The 19,372-nt window shown below is 41.5% G+C and overlaps 1 protein-coding gene across 1 annotated transcript in view; it reads right to left on the bottom strand.

The window, feature by feature from the left end:
• Positions 1-13,384: 13,384 nt before the first annotated feature.
• The window catches only part of MMRN1 (multimerin 1), a 47,436-nt gene continuing 41,448 nt past the window's right edge, over positions 13,385-19,372 (bottom strand). Inside the window, exons 7-8 of the mRNA XM_054825192.1 lie at positions 17,176-17,322; positions 13,385-16,047 (exon numbers count right to left, since the gene is read on the bottom strand). Of these exons, the coding sequence (XP_054681167.1) occupies positions 15,626-16,047; positions 17,176-17,322 (569 nt within the window). The 3' untranslated portion in view covers positions 13,385-15,625. The remainder of the gene's footprint in view (positions 16,048-17,175; positions 17,323-19,372) is intronic.

Genomic DNA, 19,372 nt, shown 5'->3' with positions numbered 1-19,372 from the left:
AGGCGACAGTGTAATCACCACGGGAATGACTCTCACACTTCTCCTACTGAAGGCCAGGCAGACTGTAGGTGGCATGGACAGCAGTTAGTGTCAGTAACCTACACCTGAAGCACCCTGTCATTACAGGAGTAGCTGACATTGCATAATTAAAGCTTCCCTTCTCTCTTCCGTCTGCTTGGGAAGAAGTGTCTTGGGAAAGACAAAGTGATGCAACTGGAGTGGGAAATACAGCTGCTGAGGTAAGCAGGGACACCAGCAGTCTCAAGCAAAGAGCTGGAATGGAAATGGAAATGAAATGGAAATGAAAGGTGGCAAGAGCAAAAATGTGGCGAACAGTTTGGATTTAAAAGTGCGTGACAAACTGCCTCTGGGGAATCAGTAACCGCTGCCTATCCGGTATCCGCACTGTAACTCAAGTACCAGCACCTCCACAGAGTCGCAGTTCATTCAGAGATGACTGGGTTTACTCGGGATTTCCAAACCACAGTGGGAAAGCAGTAGGTGTGCAGCTGGTTGTGAATGGATTCCTACCCAAAATAACAACCAGGAAACAACACAACTCAAAGTCCACACAGGTGGGGGCTGGACCACTGGAGGAACATTTGAATGGCCTTGAAGCTAGCTGACTGGACAAGGAGTGTTGCAGTCAATGGAAGATGCCAATCGATCCGTTTTTCTAAAAATTGCAGTCAGAGGCGAGAAACCTACAGCAAGGTGGGAACATGGAGGTGTCTCGTGTTTTATTTAATCACAGCGATGGAGAGCAGCCTCTCATTTCTGTTGCTGCTTCTGGCCAGATGCGTGTAGCACTTCTCCACCTGGAGTGCTGGTAGCTCCTGGAGGAACCTCTCAGCCCCTCCGATGCCAAGCACTTTGCGACCATTGCCGCATGCCTGCTCAAACGTCTAGCGCTGATTGCCCAACGTGGTGCCACTCCCCCTCTCTTTAGCCTTATTGAGAGCATAAGAGAGAGAACTCCCATGCACAGCCTCCTCATTACGACCCACAGTGTGGTGCCCTTAAATAGCACCTTTTTTGTGTAGGTCTAATTGGCCAATATATAGTAGCTGCTATTGGCTCCTTTGAGTACTTGCATGGCACACTGGGCGTGCACGCATGTAATCTATCATGTCAAACTCATTTTCTTTTACGCAGTATTGTTCCTGCCTTTCTTCTTCCAGAGAGTTATTATTCTGCGTGAATTTCCTTTGTAATTAAGTGGCTTGGTTGCCGTTCCCAGCTCTGGAAAAATGACAAAGGGGAAAAAAAGGAAAGAGCCGCCGCCTCAAATTGGTTTGCATTCAGCAGGGTTGCCTGCCATTTGCGGACACCAGCAGATGTCAGCCTAAATTGAAAAATGGAAAAGAAATACTGTATCATAATGTTAGCATCTCCCATGCCAGATGGGAACCTTATACAACATGGCAGGAGCAGTTAGCCAGCAGTGGTTAAAATTCAGCGTTGGAACAAGTACGGTTACGCTGCACGCACCAATAGTGTATTTTGATTATAGAACTTAATTGTATCATAGATCAATGATAGTTTAATTTATGAGGATTGATTTTGTTAATTCAAGCAGTTCAAAAGGCACTGTTAAAACTTCAGTTCATTTAACTGCATCTGACTTAAGCTTTGCTCATGCTATCAGAAGATAAATGACTGTATATAACTAATACCTTCACCCCCATTCATATATTTATTTCAGCATCTGTCACTAACTGTGAGTTACATTTAAATGCAAAGTGTTAGTTGGGCAGGATATAGCACTGGGCTTTGAATACTTAAGATCCAGTAACAAAAGCATCACATGATTATTTGTACATGTACACTTACTGATTCTTCTGACGTTTTATTATTGCCATATCCCTGAATTTCATAATAGATAATTGTTGCACTCATATTAAACAGCAACAGGACAGTTGCGAATGGTGTGTCAAAAGAAAAAAGGATGGGCAGGCCAATTGAAGACATGGTTTGTGTAGACCACAACTTACCGGCTATGGTACACAAACCTGACATCCAGTACAAGCAAACATAATGTTTATTTTCCAAGAGTCTCACAGGACCCTTTCTTAAAGGTCCAGATCATAAAGCCAGGGTCTACACAAAAACCTTAACATTTACTCAAAATTGACATTTCCCACCAATCTGCCCCACACACATTTCTATTGCTGATATTTCAGGCAAAAGATCTGAGAGGCAGAAAATCAGGCAAATAAAGTTAAAAAGAAACAAACAAACAAATCCCCCCAAAACTCCACCAACCCCCCCCCCCCAAAAAAAAAAGCAATCAAGTTCATGATTTTTAGGCAAGTACAGTGCATTTTTTGTTCCCTGAGAATTCTCACTTTAAATGTGAAAGCAATTTGCTGAAACAAGTGAAATCACAAGGAGGGACTGGTTTGTCAGCTTGAAATTGACTGTTTTCAAGGAAAAGCATTCGTACGCTCACTTTAATTTCACACTGATTTTTGCTTCTTCCTCTGTCTCTTGTTTAATCTGATAAAATCAGCCAATACTCCCTCCACTCTCGTGCTGCCTGGGATGAGCCAAATTCACACAGGATGCACCTTGCTGCAACATCTGCACTTTACAGTGAGTCTGAGTGGACTTTTGTCACCACAACCAGGCAATCAATAAGCACGGGGTTTCACTTCTTTGTTTTGCTTTTTAATCCCATGATTATCCTGTATCACTTGCAATGGAGTTGGGGGAAGGAATGGAATCATAGAATCATAGAATATCTTGATTTGGAAGGGACCCATGTATTGTTCTTATGAAAATCCAAGAAGAGGAGATGCATTTTTCTACATGGTCCCAGTGAATCAGGACAACTTCATCATGTGACAAATATGAACTGTGAAGAGGTGCTGGAAAAGCAAATAAATCATCTTTCTGTCAACAAAGTGTCATATCACAGGAGACTGCAAAATGGAAAGCTTTTCTAATATCTATTCTATTTCAACAGCATTGGTCGAATAAAGAGAAACAGAATCATATCTCTCACTATGAATTTTGTGTTAGGGAAAGTTCCTCTTCCCTCCACTCCTCTGCCATACCAGCTCCTCAAGCCAGCTTTGCTTCATCTGCTTTGAGATCCGTTGAACGGTGCTGACTCAGACCGTCTAATGCTTTCTTGAGCTTTTGGAAAGAACAGCAGAAAAAAAAAAATCATTATATAGTTGACAATCATAACATTGTCAAAAAAACAAGTTAGAAAATTAAGTCAGAGCATGAAGAGAGAATGGCACGCAGGGATAGATTAGCCCACAAATTGCAAGTTGCATTACAACAGCAATAACCAGTAAAAAGGATAAAAAGCAAAATGGAAAAAATGGTCCAAAGCTCATTCTTTGCATTAATTTCTGTCCCGTCTATTCCATATAGCCAAGTAATTGTGGCTCCAGGGTCTCTCAAACCACACAGACAGAAGGTGCATCCAAGGTTTCCCCAGGCATGTCAGCCATCGGCTCTTTCCCTGGCCACACACTCCCAAACCTGCTGTGCAGGGACTCTCCTGTGCCCTTGGATCAGGGAGCAGGACAAGCTCTTGCTGGGTCCTCATGTTTCCTTTGCCAGCTTCAGGGTTTCTGAGACAGATTGCCGTTTCACAGGACAGGTGGCAAGAAGCCATCAGACAACTCTGAGCTCCCAAAGGGAAGTCATCTCTCCCCTTCAAACCACCACGACGAAGTGCTCTTGCTTCCTGATGAAGAACAGGTCTCCCCCACGTCTCCCAAGCACAGAGACATTCTTTTCCTGGAAGTGGCAAATTGGAGGGGATAAAGCAGAGCAGGCAGGTTGGTCCTCTCACCCAGTTTTCCCATTTGAGTTGAGACACTTTTTCAGAACAACTTTCATGGGTCCCACAGTGTTTCATCTTTTTTCAAGCTTTACCTGTAAGGAAGAACTTCTTTTTCCACTCCGCCTCCCCCAGGACTTACCTTGTCTCTCCCTCTCCTGCTTCACATAACACAAGCTATAATAACATGTATCGTTGGGAAAGGAACCAAGCAGTAGTGATTTTTAACAGGTTTCTACAGAACAGCACAAGGACAAGTTCATCTGGCTTTTAAAAATCAGGAATGTATGAGAACATGCTCTGTTCATCATAAAAATCTTTCAGTTCTTCCCCTCATAGCGTTAAACCAGCAAACCTGATAAAAATGCTTCATTTTGCTCAAAGGGGTGTGCGGACTGGGTAAAACGGCACTGCCTGGCTAAAGAACGGCCTGAGTCACACAGAAAGAAAATCAGCAGTAGGACAAAAATACCGTCTTAGTGTTTCTCCGGCTCTTTGTTTTATTTTGCTCACCAGCTGGACTCATTCCATCTTCCTTGAGAAAACCTGACTCTATTTTGAAGCATACCTTGACCCGAGTGTTAGCCCTCTGGAAATCACACAGATCCCATGAATGCTAGCTAATGAATCACTGCCCACAATCATTTTTTCCTTGTATTTCCTTTTTTTCTTAATCCTGCTTTCTTCCATGTTTTCCTCCTCTGTTCCAGCATCTCTTGTCAAATACTGTTTTTCCTTTGTCACTTGCTGCTTTCCAGTTTTGGATGCTCTCCTCCAGCAGCACAGCAGCCTTCAGCTCACAGTACATCTTCTTTCCTTTCCCCGTGAGGCATGTCCCGTAACGCTGGCTTCTCTCACACCAGTGACATAGTTTCTCTCATCGTTATCAGGATGCATCTCACACCTAGGTTTTTAAGGCGGTTTTTTTTGTTGTTGTTGTACATTCTCAACATAGTTTCTCCTTTTCTCCCTCTCCCACTGTCATTTTCTGTTGACATTCCCAGGCTGGGATCCTGCCATGCAGCCACCTGTTAGGAAGCAAAGAGCAGGAGCCTCTGGGGAACGGACTGTCATATTTATCTGCGCAGCACTAAGTTACGGTGGTGGGCAGGTGGCGTGCAACTCATCACGACGCACGTACAAATGTATTAGGCTGGTAGCAACGGTACAACTGTGTAAGGGGCGCAGATCCTGGAAGAGAGAGAAACTGGAAATCTGAAACAGAGCCACATGGCTACCAGAGGAACATAAGTGAACTCTTGACAGTGTAATTATACTCACCAGAGCACTCAAAAATAATTGCTATCCTTAAGAATCAAGCTGCTTGCTTTAATCTTAATGGGAAAACTGTTTTAGATGGCATTGGTACAAAGGAAGGAGAGGCCAGACAAAGCAAGATGTTTTCCTTTCGCTTTCATTGGGTTTGTCTTTACGTCTTGGATTGTTACCCTTCTGTATGGCAGCACAATACAGTAATTATCAAATTAGCCGCTGTAAATCCAGAACTCATTCCATATGGTCAGATAAAAGGATTGTGAGGACACACACACAATGAAGACATTTAATGTGGAGGATTTTAGATTTGCAGGAATACCTGGCAATTCATGTAAAACTGGCAACATACAAGTAAATCAGAATGAGTTTCCAAAGCAAAATGTCACTATTTTCTGAAAGATTATAGCAGTTCAACAGCCTGGATAGTTTTGCGGAGGAACTGGGTTCACAGCTCCTAGGAGAATAGAGGGAATCTTTGTGACTTCAAAACGTGCAATTTAGATCTGCTAGCTGCAAGGAGAATTAGTCTTGTAATGCAACAGGGTGTGAAAATGAGGGGATTTTTTTAAGAATTGCAACTGTTTCTGTGAAAGCATTTATGTATCTATGTATTTGAGCAAAGCCTCTTTGAATTTTAAAGTGTTTAGCTTCAAATGTCTTGGAGACTCCAGAGGAATACATAGTTTCAAGCTAACTGTTTGAAATGCTGCAACAAATAGTCCCACTCCAAGACGAAAGTATCGGACATCAAAGTGATCCCAGGAGGAAAGGAAACCAGAATCATTCAATGCATTTTAAATTACTTTTCACAATCAAAATCTATAAAGCCATGTATGACACCAGATTAGAAGCTGGGGTCTCTGCAGTCACCAGTAAGCGTAGCTTTACTGAAGTTAGTTTTTATGCTGAGAGACACAGAAGTGTCTCATTTATCTTCGTCTTTGGGTGTTTGTGAAACTTTCTGGTTTCATGTGAAACCCACCATCTAGAAATTGTTCCTGTCCCCATGGCTCTCCCGCTGGATGTCCCTGAGCCAGGCAGGAAAGCCCAGATGGAAATTGCAATTGCAATCCCTGCGTCACAGAACGTGACCCCTCTGCCAGAGAAGCGGGGAAGGGAAAGCTGTTCAGGTGCAGCCTTGAAGGGAAGCTGCCCCAAAAGGAGACTTTAATTTGTTAAGGCCCATGTGAACCAGCTTTCTGGCGGTGACTGAAACGGTATGGTCACAGACCAGACCCTAAATGGGTGCATGGGAACCCAGTGATGTTTGTAAAGTTCATAAAACAAAATGGATGAGAGATCACACAACACATGCCCTTAAAAACAAACACAAAGGTGTACTGAGGCGGTAGGGAAAGATGCCATTCCCAAGGCAATTCCTTTTACACTCCTGGATTATGGCAGTAATAGGATTTGAAAGCAAATTCTCAAGCATTTGATAAACAAACCAGTGAATCATCAGCATAGCAATGACGGTGGAAGTTAGGTTGTGTGCTGCCTGCTCCAAAGAAACGTAGAAGCTCGGAGCAGCACGGATGCAAAAATTGAGGCCTCGTGAGATTTCACAGTGTGTCTGGAGTGAACTGGCAGGAAATAAAAGCAAGGTAAAAGCATGAAGCTATATGGAATTCACTACAGAAAAATTGAAATACTGCAGAAGTATTGATCACTTCAGCGGTGAACTGCTGTGATCAATTCCATCAGGTACGAGACAGGTCCAACAACATCAGCACTTGCAGCATGCTGTTCTCAGCACACAGGAGCATGTGGCTGGTGCTGTAATTCTGCAGAGGACAGTCATCATGCTGGGGAAAGATCAAAACTCAAACAAAAATTTCTCATTAAAGGTGTTAGCTGGGAAGCGGCTTCGTAACCAAGCTGTCATTGCCAGCACTTTTGAAAATAATTGTGGGAAGAAAAGTAGCGAATTGGATGGTGATGAAAGGTTACTCCAAGGCAGTCCTCTTACCACCAGACATCATTATTTTAGTCAATCGTTAGGAAGCAAGAGCTATCCCGTTTACAAAGACAGCAGCGTAACTGGTGATAGGCAACACTTCATCCTGAGATCAGTGATCCGCCCTAACACTCGGTGGCTTAGGAGCCAGTTACCAGCATTCACTAGTTTTGGTCACACTCTTCACAGATGGCAAACAAACGTTGCTGCTCATAATAATTGCACTGGTTGCAGGCTGTGAGGCTCATGATCATATCTCAGAGCAGCCTGAAGGTGAAACGGTACAAACACGACAGGAGATTAGCAAGAAAACTTGACTTGAGCGGGAACCTGGCTCTTACTGTGTTAATCCTGTCAGGCAGTTCCACTGCTCTGATACTTCAACTTTTTACATGCCTGCTGTAAATGTTAATTTACTTCTGTCAAACATATCGCATTTTTCAACATCATTATGGTAAAGTACCTGCCGTGCACTTGTTGCTCTGTATAGCTCTATTCCATCAGACAGGAAGAGCGACACACAGCTTGGTATTTATTCGTTGCTACAACCACCTAAACCTGAGATTTTGAAAACTTTGCCACACTGATACTGCCACTAGCACGGCACTGTGTGCAGGAAGGATAGCCTTCCTCCCTCTTACAAGTTCAATACGGTTAGCAGAACTAAAGGGCTACAAAACCAACTCCCCATTTTTAGCTTTCCTCAATATATACTGAAAAATTGTTTGACATTTTTTGCTACAATTTTTAAAGTCTATCTTAGGATTTTGAACTGCACAATTTCACCTCATTATTTTCTTAAACAAATATTTTTGTAATAGGTATTACTTGGCTTAAATTCAACTGTGCAGTTCTCATTTAGATAAGGATTCCATTTTTTCCACAGTAAGTTATTGCAAAAGTGTATTCAGAATTGCATGCAGCTGACGTCAGGTAATCTGACATGAGATAGACACTTCACTCAATGAGTTCATTTTTATCAGTGCTTGTAAGCCAAAGGAAGCTCTGTATGTACACGTCAATGCACAAGCTGGAGTTAGGCTTGTTACATACCCGTGTGTAAGTTATACACCGGTTTTGATCTAATACTTGGAGATGGCACAATAGGAGCTGAGACTGCCTGAGATACCCTAGATGCCGCCAGCTTAATCACGTTCTTCCCAGTAACAAAGCAAACCTGCTATTCAGATCCACTCAGATCCAGTTTTGCTGTTCCCATCGATAGCTTTCCTGGCAAGTTTCAGAAGTGACATGATTCTCTGTTCTGTACCTCCCTTCTGCATTCAGGTGGTCATCAAGACTTTACTTGTGTTTAAACGCTTTAATTTTACAGCTCTACATGCCTTGCCATTCTTTCTCTCTTTTCAGTAAATCATAAGTTTTTCTGATCAGCACAGAAGAGAATTTTTCACCTGGCTCTTGGCAGTGGTAAAAAGCTCTACAAGTCTGTCCTCTGCACCAGGCAACAAATTCACATACCAGCTCTTGAGTAACTCTTCCTGCAATGTTTTTAATTATTCTCTGGTTTTAACTGTCCCTTTCCACCTTCGTATCTTTGAACCGCCTTCTAATCCTGTTTCAAAAAATAGATCAAGGTCTACCTGCTGGCTACAGCCTTCTGCTGGGCAGCATCGCTGGGCGACCAACACTGTATCTGAACCTGAAAGGATCTCCGAGTATCGGAGGTCAATTATTTTTCTCTGCCAGTACAGAGCCTTTGACGTACACACGTTGTCTCATTAACAGTCACTGGGGAAATAACCTCAGAGAGTACAATCTGCAGACAGAGGTATGAGACAAGCTACCAAATGAGTTGTCAGACTGTATATACATCTGTAAAAATGAAAAACATGGCTTGAAGTGGCATGGCGTTTAAAACAGGGGACTACTAGAGAGCTTCTCCGCTGTGTGCACTTTCTGCTCTAACAAAAGCGTGTATCACCTAGTTGAAAAGTAATTTCTCCCCACCTGCTTTTCCTGTTATTGCACTAAAAAAAAAAAAACAAACCAAAAAACCCCACAAAACACCAAAACCAAACAAACCCACACACACACACACAAAAAAAACCCTGCACACAAACAACAACAGTGAAATATTGTTTGTGTACAAATAGATTGAAAGAATACTCTACCCTTACTTCCACATGAGCTTTTGGGAGTTTTGTAGTGTACTATAACAGAACTAAAATGACAGTAATTGGGGTGCCCATAGGACTTAGCAAACTAAAAATAATTAAAAAATATATATTTGGGCTTATTTTATGGCTCAGAAGGAGTCTAGTGCAAGGATATTACATCATAAACAATTTCCAAAGTCACCACAGTCCGGTCATTCTCAAGACCAGCAGAAAAGCAGAAAGAAATGCAAGGTAGGAGACAGGACAGGCTGAGAAAAGGCAGGGCTGTGGTTCAGCTCAGTCACAGTGAACACACATGGGTGCTGCGAGAGCCTGGAGAACACATTCTGAGTGCACCTGGCACGGGGCTTCACAGGAGCAGCGGTTCAAGTTCTCAGCCTCCACTGAAATTTGTAGTGAGGCTTCGTACTTGCGTGGTAATATCGTACGCCCACCAAATAAGCTTCATATCACACCACAGAGATGAAGTCTCACAAGAAAATCTACTTCATACAGGGAAACATGGAAACTGGTTTCTATTCTGAAATAATTCAAAATTAAGCCTTTTTACGCCATAGGGGAGACTGCTATAAAAGCTCACCTTTCATACAGCCCCTCTCAGCTGGGCATCCTATTTGATGATGAACACTCTCCCTTATTGGTCGAGTATGTTAAAATATCTTAGTTTTAATTTATTTTTCTCTTCATCCTTATTTAGGAAGGCATATGTATTGTTATTTATGCCTTCTCTTTAAAGCTTTTAATTGTTTAATTTTGCAGATGTTTGCTGGATTAAAAAACAACTTGTAGACTGTTTAATAGGTGGTTGTTTGTAAAGTACATCAAACAAGCAAAAGGGTAAAACATTATTTTATGCTTTACTAGCCTGTGATATTCCCCTGGCTTATGCATCGCTGCCTTTCCTTCACAATTATTTAAGCATCTGAACTTCCTCTGGGGAGAATGGCCATAGGTACCGGATAAGTCAAAGTCCAAACCTTTGCAAACAAGACAAGCCCACAGGCAAACTAAAGAGTGGGCCTAGACCTGTACCTTCTGCTCTAGAAGCTGGGAGTTCCTCATAGCTTTCATTTTTCTGTTTAGCTCACACAAATAATTCAACATGTAAAGGGATGACCTTCAGCAATTTTTGGCCAAGGTAAGCTGTATTTAATGCATTGCTGATGGCATTCCACAGTTTCCTTCGCTGCCTTTTCACTTTTAGTGAGATCTCCCTCCTTTTCCTGTAAGCATAGCTCCTACTTTTCCAGAGTTAAACATATTATGATAATGTATACCTATTAAAGCTGTAGTAATGCCCGGGTGTTGGGGCCAAGGTAACAGAGTGATCAGCTTAGACCCTAGAAATTATTGACGAAAACCATACCTGAGGTCTACTATGTTCTTCTAGAATGTGTCTAAGTGCTGAGCCTGAAAATTGTCTCTTGCTTGTGTAAGCTGGTAATGGTGCTTTCTTTGTCAGGAAGTAATTGGAAACAATTTTCTCATGTGTATTTTTTCACTTCAGTAAGTAGCAATAAGCAGCCTAGCAATGGATGGCTGAACTTTTTTTTTGTTCTCTTCCAAGGCACTTTGCAGGGGAGTCAGACAGCTGAGGATAATTCTCAGTCTAAATATGTCCACCATTTTAGGCATTTGGGGTTTTTTTAATTACCACCATTCTTGGCAATGTTTAGTGTCAAATGTGTGATTTCATTTGAGACATAGGAGCCTTTAATCACGCTAAATCTGTGTGGATGTGCGATATACTGGTTTCCAATAGCGGGTTCAAAGAGCTTTCAAAAGGGTTTTGGTATTTATAAAGAATTTTTGGGCACTTCAGATAATTTGTATGGTATCTCCCAACTCCTGCAGATCCGAATAGCAAGCTTTCTGGAAGTACTTGTACACTGTTTGTAAACAGCCATGGTCTGTTTTGGTTGCAACTTGCATTTTCTAAGATAAGAATCTTCAACAGCAACCACCGCAATAAATATTTTCAGAAACACTTTAGTTTGTTTACATGTAATATGTGAATGCAGAAGACTGTTTTCAGCTAGCAGCCACCACAGATTTCTGAGAGTGGGGAAGCAGGGCAAGGAAGTTCATGATGAGCCAGCGTGTTGGTTGTAACAGATCTCTAGCAACTTCAGCTAGGAAGCAGCTTGCTGATAAAGTTTCCTTACCAAGCACCCTTGACTGGAGTTCCATCTAAAGACGGTGTTTCATCATATCATTTGCAACTTTGCAAAGAGAAAATTACTACAATGGGACTTCTGCTGTATATTTGAAATACAAAGCAGTGACAAATACTTGTACTTCTTCTAGAACTCTGCTGAAAATGTGATTACACCACGAAGATTTAGTAAGTACAAAAGCTTCCTCCACAATAACTAAAGAAGATTCCCATCTTCTGCTTTTCATAACACTCTAGCATGGGAACAGGAATATGGGGCTCAGGCTTTCTAGCAGTCAGCTAAACATAAAAAGAAGTATGAATTAAGCAAATTAAAACTGGATGAAAAAATGTAGACCTTGCTAACTCTGTGATACATCTGATGGCCTCAAGGGGTTAATGAAATCCACGGAGTTGCTAGGCAATGGTTCCTGCACCCAAGTAGCAGCCACCAGTGAAAGACCGTAAAGCCATGGTATACATTTTTGATCTTTGGAAATGTCAAAAGTGTTTATTTTCCTCATTTTGTTTTGCATTGGTTTGTGCTCTTCTGCTCACCTGCCCAAATTTAGCTGCTAGGAAGATTCAGTTTTGCAACTGTCTCAATGCACTTGTTATCCCACTTTCAAAGGTACTCAATCATCAGATACACACCGGTTTTGGTGGGGCTTAGCTGCAGTGTTGCTTTTAATGGATGCTTTCAGGTCAATGCCTGAATTCAGAGATAATGGCTTTCTTCCCACTTGCTGCCAATGTAGATGTTGTTATCTTGGAGAAAAAAAAATAATTGCATGAAAATATCCCAGATGTATGGACAGATGGCAATACCTTTAAGTCAGCATCAGGCAGGCATGTGTTAGCAGGGAAGTTTGGCATGAGCTGGAGCAAAGCAGGGCTGTGCTGGCTGTCCAGCTAGAAAAGGTACGTGAGGAAAATAAACTGCTGATCTCAGCATGAATGCTAAGTATGTGAGAGGCTGGGGAATGCGTTCAGCGATAACTTGGTTGGTAAAGGTGAGAAAATGATAATGCAAGCTCTGGGGTAAATTCGATGGGCTTGTCAAAGCCAAACCAGACAAAATGTTGCCATGGTTATTGAGTCATCCAAATAAAGAGAACACCACTCACTCTGAAGTACAAAGGCTCGGGATGGCTTTGTGGTCCCTCACAAGGGCTGTGGGTGGAGATGAACGTTCAGATTTGCTGCCTGCTATCATTAGGGAATGCAAATCAGAGCATGAAAATGAAAGCAGAGGGGTGACAAGGTGCCTCGGGAACCACCTTTCCTGGTTGATGCCTAAAAAGTTCTCCTGGGAGTACAGACCAATTGCTGTCTATTCTGCATAATGGGTAGGCTGACTGATTTTATTGATCCTCAGTTATTTTTCAATATTATTTGCTTCATTAGTCCAGACAGCCTAGGTACTTAGTCACAGGCCCGTAAATGAGCCTCAGTGGCCAATGCAAACCTATCTTCATGATGAAAATCTGCATTTTAGTTTTTAACAATAGACAAAGCCAAGTATACTTAGTTTTAATACATCCAGGGAAAGATTTGAATGGATTATTGCATGGTATAAAAAGGGGAGTGTATACTTATATTTTTAAAATATTATGTCTTCCATATTTTAAAAAATACAATGAGAATTAGCTTCAGTACTATTTTCTATTAGGGAAATGATTTTTCTATGTGTTATGCCTACAGATGCAGTTTTAATCCGAATTCTTACTGTATCCCAATGAATTTGGGGGTTTGTGAGAAAAAAAGAAAAAAAAAAAAAACAGAGAAAAGAAAAGAGGAAATAAAACCAGTACAATGACACAGAAAGTATCTGGTTGCCAGGGGAAAACAGTGTCTGTGAAGATGAGGACCCAGCTTGAAGAATTTAGTGGCAGGGGCAGCAAGGGCAAAGAAAGTCACATTAAAACAGAGATGCAGTCTCTGGTGAGTCATTTGAATTTCATCTGCAGAGTAATTTTCATGCCATTTAGCCATAGACACAGCAGGAATAAAGAGGGCTAAACACATTAAAATGACAAAATTACAAGGAGAGATTGGGGCTTGTGGTCATTATATTTGATAAAATTCAATGATACGGTAGGCTTAGTGTCATATCAAAGATTTTGAGTGTTTACAGAAAAATATGATATGCAACAGGAGAAAGGTCTGTAGTACGCTCATTTAGTGTTCATGGTACATTAAGAATCCATCAGGTACAAAGAAGAAAGGATTTCTGGCCTCAAAAAAACCCAAAGCAAAAATACAAACAACAGCAAAACATCTCAATCTGTTAAGATTTGCAGTTGATCCTTAGAGTAGTGGCTCTGTTTTTTTCAGATCCTTCAAGGAAACATAGGATATTTTAATAATTATTTATGTGCTGCAAGATCCCTTAACAATTAATTACTGGATTTAGGGCCTCAGAAAATGGGCTTGGATTGAGAGCTTTCATCAATTCGCAATTGCTGTCCTTAAGCAGAAGCCACGGTAGGATGCCCCCCTGAAGCTGGGAGACAGCCATTCAGTGCTGCACACTTCTGTAGTTCAGGTAGGCAGTGCACACAGGCACACGTCACAGGCACGCTTCAGCACCAATGGTCCTGGCAGAGAATGCACATTTCAGTTTTGAACAACAAAGTGTAGCTTTTTACACTTGAGGAAAAATGCTGTGAATTCTCTTATCCACATACAGCCCAGGAGAATTCAGTCATTTCATGCACATTCATCTTAAGATCTGGTAAGGTACATTAAGTAATACTTAGAAGAGAGCTGAAGATTCTCATGTGTTTTCAAGAAAAGTTCCTGACAGTGGAAAACAAAATAATTCGGGGACCTTCAAAACATTCTGGGCTTCAATAAATTGGCATAGATCTCTGGAGCATGCTGATTAACAATAACTGAATGTAAGGGCCACGGAAGGACAGCATCTACTCCTTTAAGGGCAGCTGGTCAAAGGAGCCATAGACAAGAACATGCACAGACAAACCTGCCTGACACGTGGTAAGGGAGGTAGCAGTGAGAGCAAACCTGGTCGGTGGTGCTAATTTGTAAGGAGATGTGGAGTGTGAGAAAGTTTATTTTTTCAGCTGGGAGGATAAGGAAAGGGAGGGAGACAAATACACGGAGATGTAAAACCTAATCAATTAGTGTTAACAAAGGCAATAACCAGAAACAAACCTGGTCAGTCACACCAGTCCATGGGATATCAAGAAACTGCAGCAACCCAGGACTTTGCAACTGATAAGGATGCAAACCTGAGGTGGTTTTTTTTTTTTTTTCAGGCAGTCATAGCACAAACTAAAAATATTTTTTTTTATTGGATTGGTGCTTGGAAATCACCTTCTGGTTTATGCAGACTGAAGTTCATTTCATCTTGCCTCAGTAGTTAGTGAATATAGTGCAGAAGCAAACAAAATTATAGATTTATTCTCAAACTTAGAAAGTACTATGATTATTTCATTTAACCTTGTGCACTTTATAGGCCAAAGTTTACCTGCTAAAATCTGTGTGAAGCCAGTATAACCATGTTTGCCCAAAAACATATCACCGCAGGAAAATCCAGCTGTGATTTAAATGCTTCAAGCAACAGACTCCACCAAATCCATTATAATGTTTTCCCATGACTAATTATATTCACTGCTAAAAATGAGCATCTTATTTCTAATGCGAGTGTAGCAACATGCAGCCTTTAGGTATTCCCACTTGTTTTTTTTCTGCTAGACAAAAAACCAGTTTAGCATCATACAGGTTACATAAAAAATCATGACTTAATTAAAGCTGACATATCAAGGTATGTGGTGAATAATGTCACGCAAAATGGAAAAGAAATATATTTTTTCCAAACAGAATATATACACATGATTATCACTTGATACAATGAGCTAAGGAATAACCCAGCATGTGAATCATCAAAATCTACCCATCAACTTTAGTATGCACTCAGGTTGTAAAAGAATAATCAAAACGAGCTTTGATTTGTCTTGAGAACTGACTCTTGGCAACCTTGTGTAAGTATGTTTCTGCAATGTAAATGTAGACGATAGTTAGATTTGTGCTTCCCAGTCATGCTTATATAAGGAAGATGCTTATTTTCCCCCCTCTCCAACCTGTGGACTCTCTTTGTAGATGTGCATATGGCTACAACCAAGCAACTTCTTGGAGAATCAGCACTTCAGATGCCATCACATCGGTGACTTTGAGAAACTTACTGCTGTTAAAGAAACAAAGTATTTAAAGGCAAAGATGAATTACATGCAGGTAGCTTCATTTGATGGTAACTGTTAAAATTTATGACTGACTTAGGTACGATACAACAAGTAACCACTAAACGTAGTTACTGGTGGATACTTGGCTGGTATAGAGCCAGCTGCCAGTCTGAGCCAGACTTCTTGACCATAATTTAACTCTAATAAAGCATTTCCAGTAATTACTCTGTCAGTGTACTTGTTACTATTAATATTTTCAGCCTGAAAAGTGAGTTTGTCTATTCCATCAATGACCAGATAGCCAGAGGCACGTGGACTAAATGATTCAATGGTATATTCAAAAACATAGACCCCCAGGTATGGAACATGGAACTTCCCGGTTGCTGGGGCAAATGAAGCTCCGTAGTTGACATCCAGATTGTTAAATCTGATGGGTCCTGGAGTTGTCATTCCGTACGTATGAGAGGCAAAAAAAGCCACCATAGGTGCATATCTGTATGATCCTTTTGAAAAATCTGCAAAGGAATAACAAACAACTTCAAGTAATGTTACATTGTAGAAAGGCAACTAGGACCAGCCAGAAGATCAAAAGCAGCTTTTCTGAAGTCACGTTGTCCAGTCGATTGAGCAACTGAAACACAGTATTTCTGCATAAACACAGAGTTTTTCTGTATTGTATAAAAAATAATTTTCTCCACAATTAGTGCTAGGTGTATCCACAAAAGAATAATTTTAGAAACAGCAAGGGAACTTTATCTTTGTCTATACTATGTTATCATTAAAGGAGCTACTATTTTTCTTTTCTTTCTTTCCCCACCCCACCCTCCCAAAGTTTTTCCCACCCCAGGATGTCTTTCATTGTTCATCTGTGTGTGCTGAAGCCAAGAATTTTCTCTACAAACACTGAAGAGGTTTAGCACTCCTGACGTGAAATGAGGGAATAAAAGTATATGTTTTTCTCTTCAAGCTGAGCTTGCACACTATGATTCCCTGCCACTGTACAAATGATTTTATTCACTATTCATATGCAGTCATGAGTGAGAATCAGCCAAATGGCTGCTGAAAGCTGCATAAAATTCACATTCCATGTGGCCTGAATGTAAATTATTTGTTTTCTGGACTCAATAAGCACAGTTTCCACTTCTCTTTTTTGAAATATCTTTCAAGGGCTGCATCCTTTGCTGATGAAAATCAGAGGCACGCCTAAAATGACTCCTTGAGGCCATAGTGCCACAGATCATAGTAGCTACTGGTATTTATAAAGCATTTATAGCCATACTGAAGCTAGTATTCCCCAGTGATGTGATTTTACTTCCCCCTCCCCCCCTTCGATTTCCGTCATATCACGTTCAAATACATCTATTGCACATCTTTCCACTCTGCACAATTCAGCAGGGAGCTTTCCAGCTATTATGGCTGGTCCCAGGCCAATTTAATCCCATTGTCTGGTCACGTTAAAGAAAGAGATTGTGAGTCACCCACGAGGATTGATGTCTTCAGCACCAAAACTCAGGACACCACTACTTGAATTGGGACTCATTAAAGCAAAACGTGAGATCTTTGACCAGCAAATGCTCTCTAATTAGGCCCTGGGGCAGAGGCCCTTACTGCTAGCATATTGCACTACTAAATTCTTTACTTGCCCACACTCAGAGAATTGTCGTCCACCAGCTTCGTACTGCAGTTGACTCCTCCAAAGGGGTGTCGGCAAGCACAAATAAAACTCTGTCTGTCGTTGATACAGGTTCCTCCATTCTGGCACGGGGAACTGACACAAGCTGAATACTGCCCTGTGATAGGGAGGAAGGAAAACCAACCACCTCAGTTGCAATGTCATTATAGTGACACTTCCCTGGTTTTCAGTATTTTGGAAAGCCTCTTTGTCAATTCATAAAGCCAGTGGAATTTCTGCTGAGGTTGTGTGTGAAGGCCAGCTTCAGATCCTGTCCAGGCTATTCATTCCCTTTGCTAGTCCAGCCTCCCTCTTTGCCTGAACACAGCATGCCCTCAGCTAGCCTCCAAGGTATTCAGTATTACCTACAAATACTGAGTTCTGCTTGTCTCAGAGGGTCAGGTACATGTAATAAGATGAAAGATATTAAAAATCTAACTTCTTTGCAGTGTCTTGCTCAACAAGCATTGTGAGAACCATCAAAAGATTGGGATATCTGAACAGCTGTGATTAGACAGTCCCAGAGACCCCTATCAACAAATACCAACCTTCCCTTGCTCATTTCTTCCCTCCTGTCCTCCTTAATTTAATGACCTCTGTCCCTGCAACGTAAGTTTAAAGACAGCAAAGCCTGGCTACAGCCAAGCATTAGGAAATTCTCCTTTTGCTGTTCCCTACACAAATCTTTCCAGAATAATCTAAGGCAGGGTGGCCCTACAGGTGGTCCTCAGGACAGATTCAATCTGGAGGATACTCATTCCCTTCAGGAGACAGGGGGGCAGAGAATCCACCCCTCCTTGCCGCAGCCTGACACAGAGACCTGCAGTCTCCCCAGCACCAGCTGCTCACTTTCCTCTTCCAGCCGGTCACAGTGGCAGTGGACTTTTTGTGCTGAGCCCCACACAGCTGGCTCAGCCTCCTTCTTTCCTCCTTGTATGGTAGCCCTCAGACACTGCAGCAAACCAAGACACAAGTTAAAATCAGGTGGTCTGCCATCATGTGATTGAAGAAATATGTTGGATCAACTAATTAATCTTTACTAAGAATGTGAATGTGCTGAGAGGCTTGGAGCTGACCATGCTGCAGGAGCCCTTCAGAAACAAACAGCAAAACTTTGAAGAGTCAACACTGACATACCCAATTTTATTTCCTTCTTTTGGTGAGAAAAAAGAAATAGTTATTTTCCTGCTGGTTCAGGCAAACCTGTGCACTAGCGCAGGCACAGAAGGCTGCTCTCTTCAAACATAGAGAGCTTTATCCTTGGGTGTACCAAGGATGGTTGAACTTGATGATCTTAGAGGACTTTTCCAGCCTGAAAGATTCTATGATTCTATGAAAACACAGATTTTGTATTGCCGGTGTACAGGTTGGACTGTCCTGTCTACGATATTACTCACCAGATGTGTCACAACCATTGCGGGACAGTCTGGCTACTGGTGATGAAAGATCTTAAATGCTCTCCAAACCACTTCTAGTACTTGTCCTTGTCCATAAATAACTCAATTCCAGGGTATCTACCAAGATTGCTGTAAAATCTTTGTATTGCAAGCAACACAAATTATACCAAACAAGTGGTTTTGCAGAGCACCCTCACTAAGGATGTTCCTGTCTCTCTTCCTATGTATGAACTGGCCAGACCATGCCTAGCCAATACGGACAAATCTGTCAGTCCAGTGCTGCTGAGCCCTGAGACAGTAACTACTGAGTGTAATTCTATGTGTTCTCATAGCAGTTTGAGGGGAAGAACATTCAGGCCACATTAAAAATTAAATATTGCTATGAAAAACTCTGAACCCAAAACATTCCCAAGCCAGACTTTTTTTTTTTCTTTCTCTTGCTTTGTTCAAATAGAAGTCAGATATTTTAGAAAATGAACCTTTTTCTTTGCCAGGAACTACCAGCAAAGCTCTGGAAAGAGAATTCCACACAGCCTTGTGATGGTAAATCTAGATTGGTGGATGGGAACTGAAAAAACCTTTTATAAAAGGGTCTACTTATTGCCAGGGAAATGTTGAACTGGATCTTCACATAGATATTTCAGCAATGCCTATAGTTATCTTCAGATTCCCATCCAGCCATTTCACAGACTGCTGCATTAAGGCAAACTATTTCCATGAGAAATTTGAATTCCATGAGCAAAATGTTGAAGCACGTTGTACAGTGCCACT

Source organism: Grus americana, chromosome 4 (assembly GCF_028858705.1).
Source record: "Grus americana isolate bGruAme1 chromosome 4, bGruAme1.mat, whole genome shotgun sequence".
Taxonomy (NCBI): domain Eukaryota; kingdom Metazoa; phylum Chordata; class Aves; order Gruiformes; family Gruidae; genus Grus; species Grus americana.
This window is presented reverse-complemented; position numbering and strand designations above follow the sequence as displayed.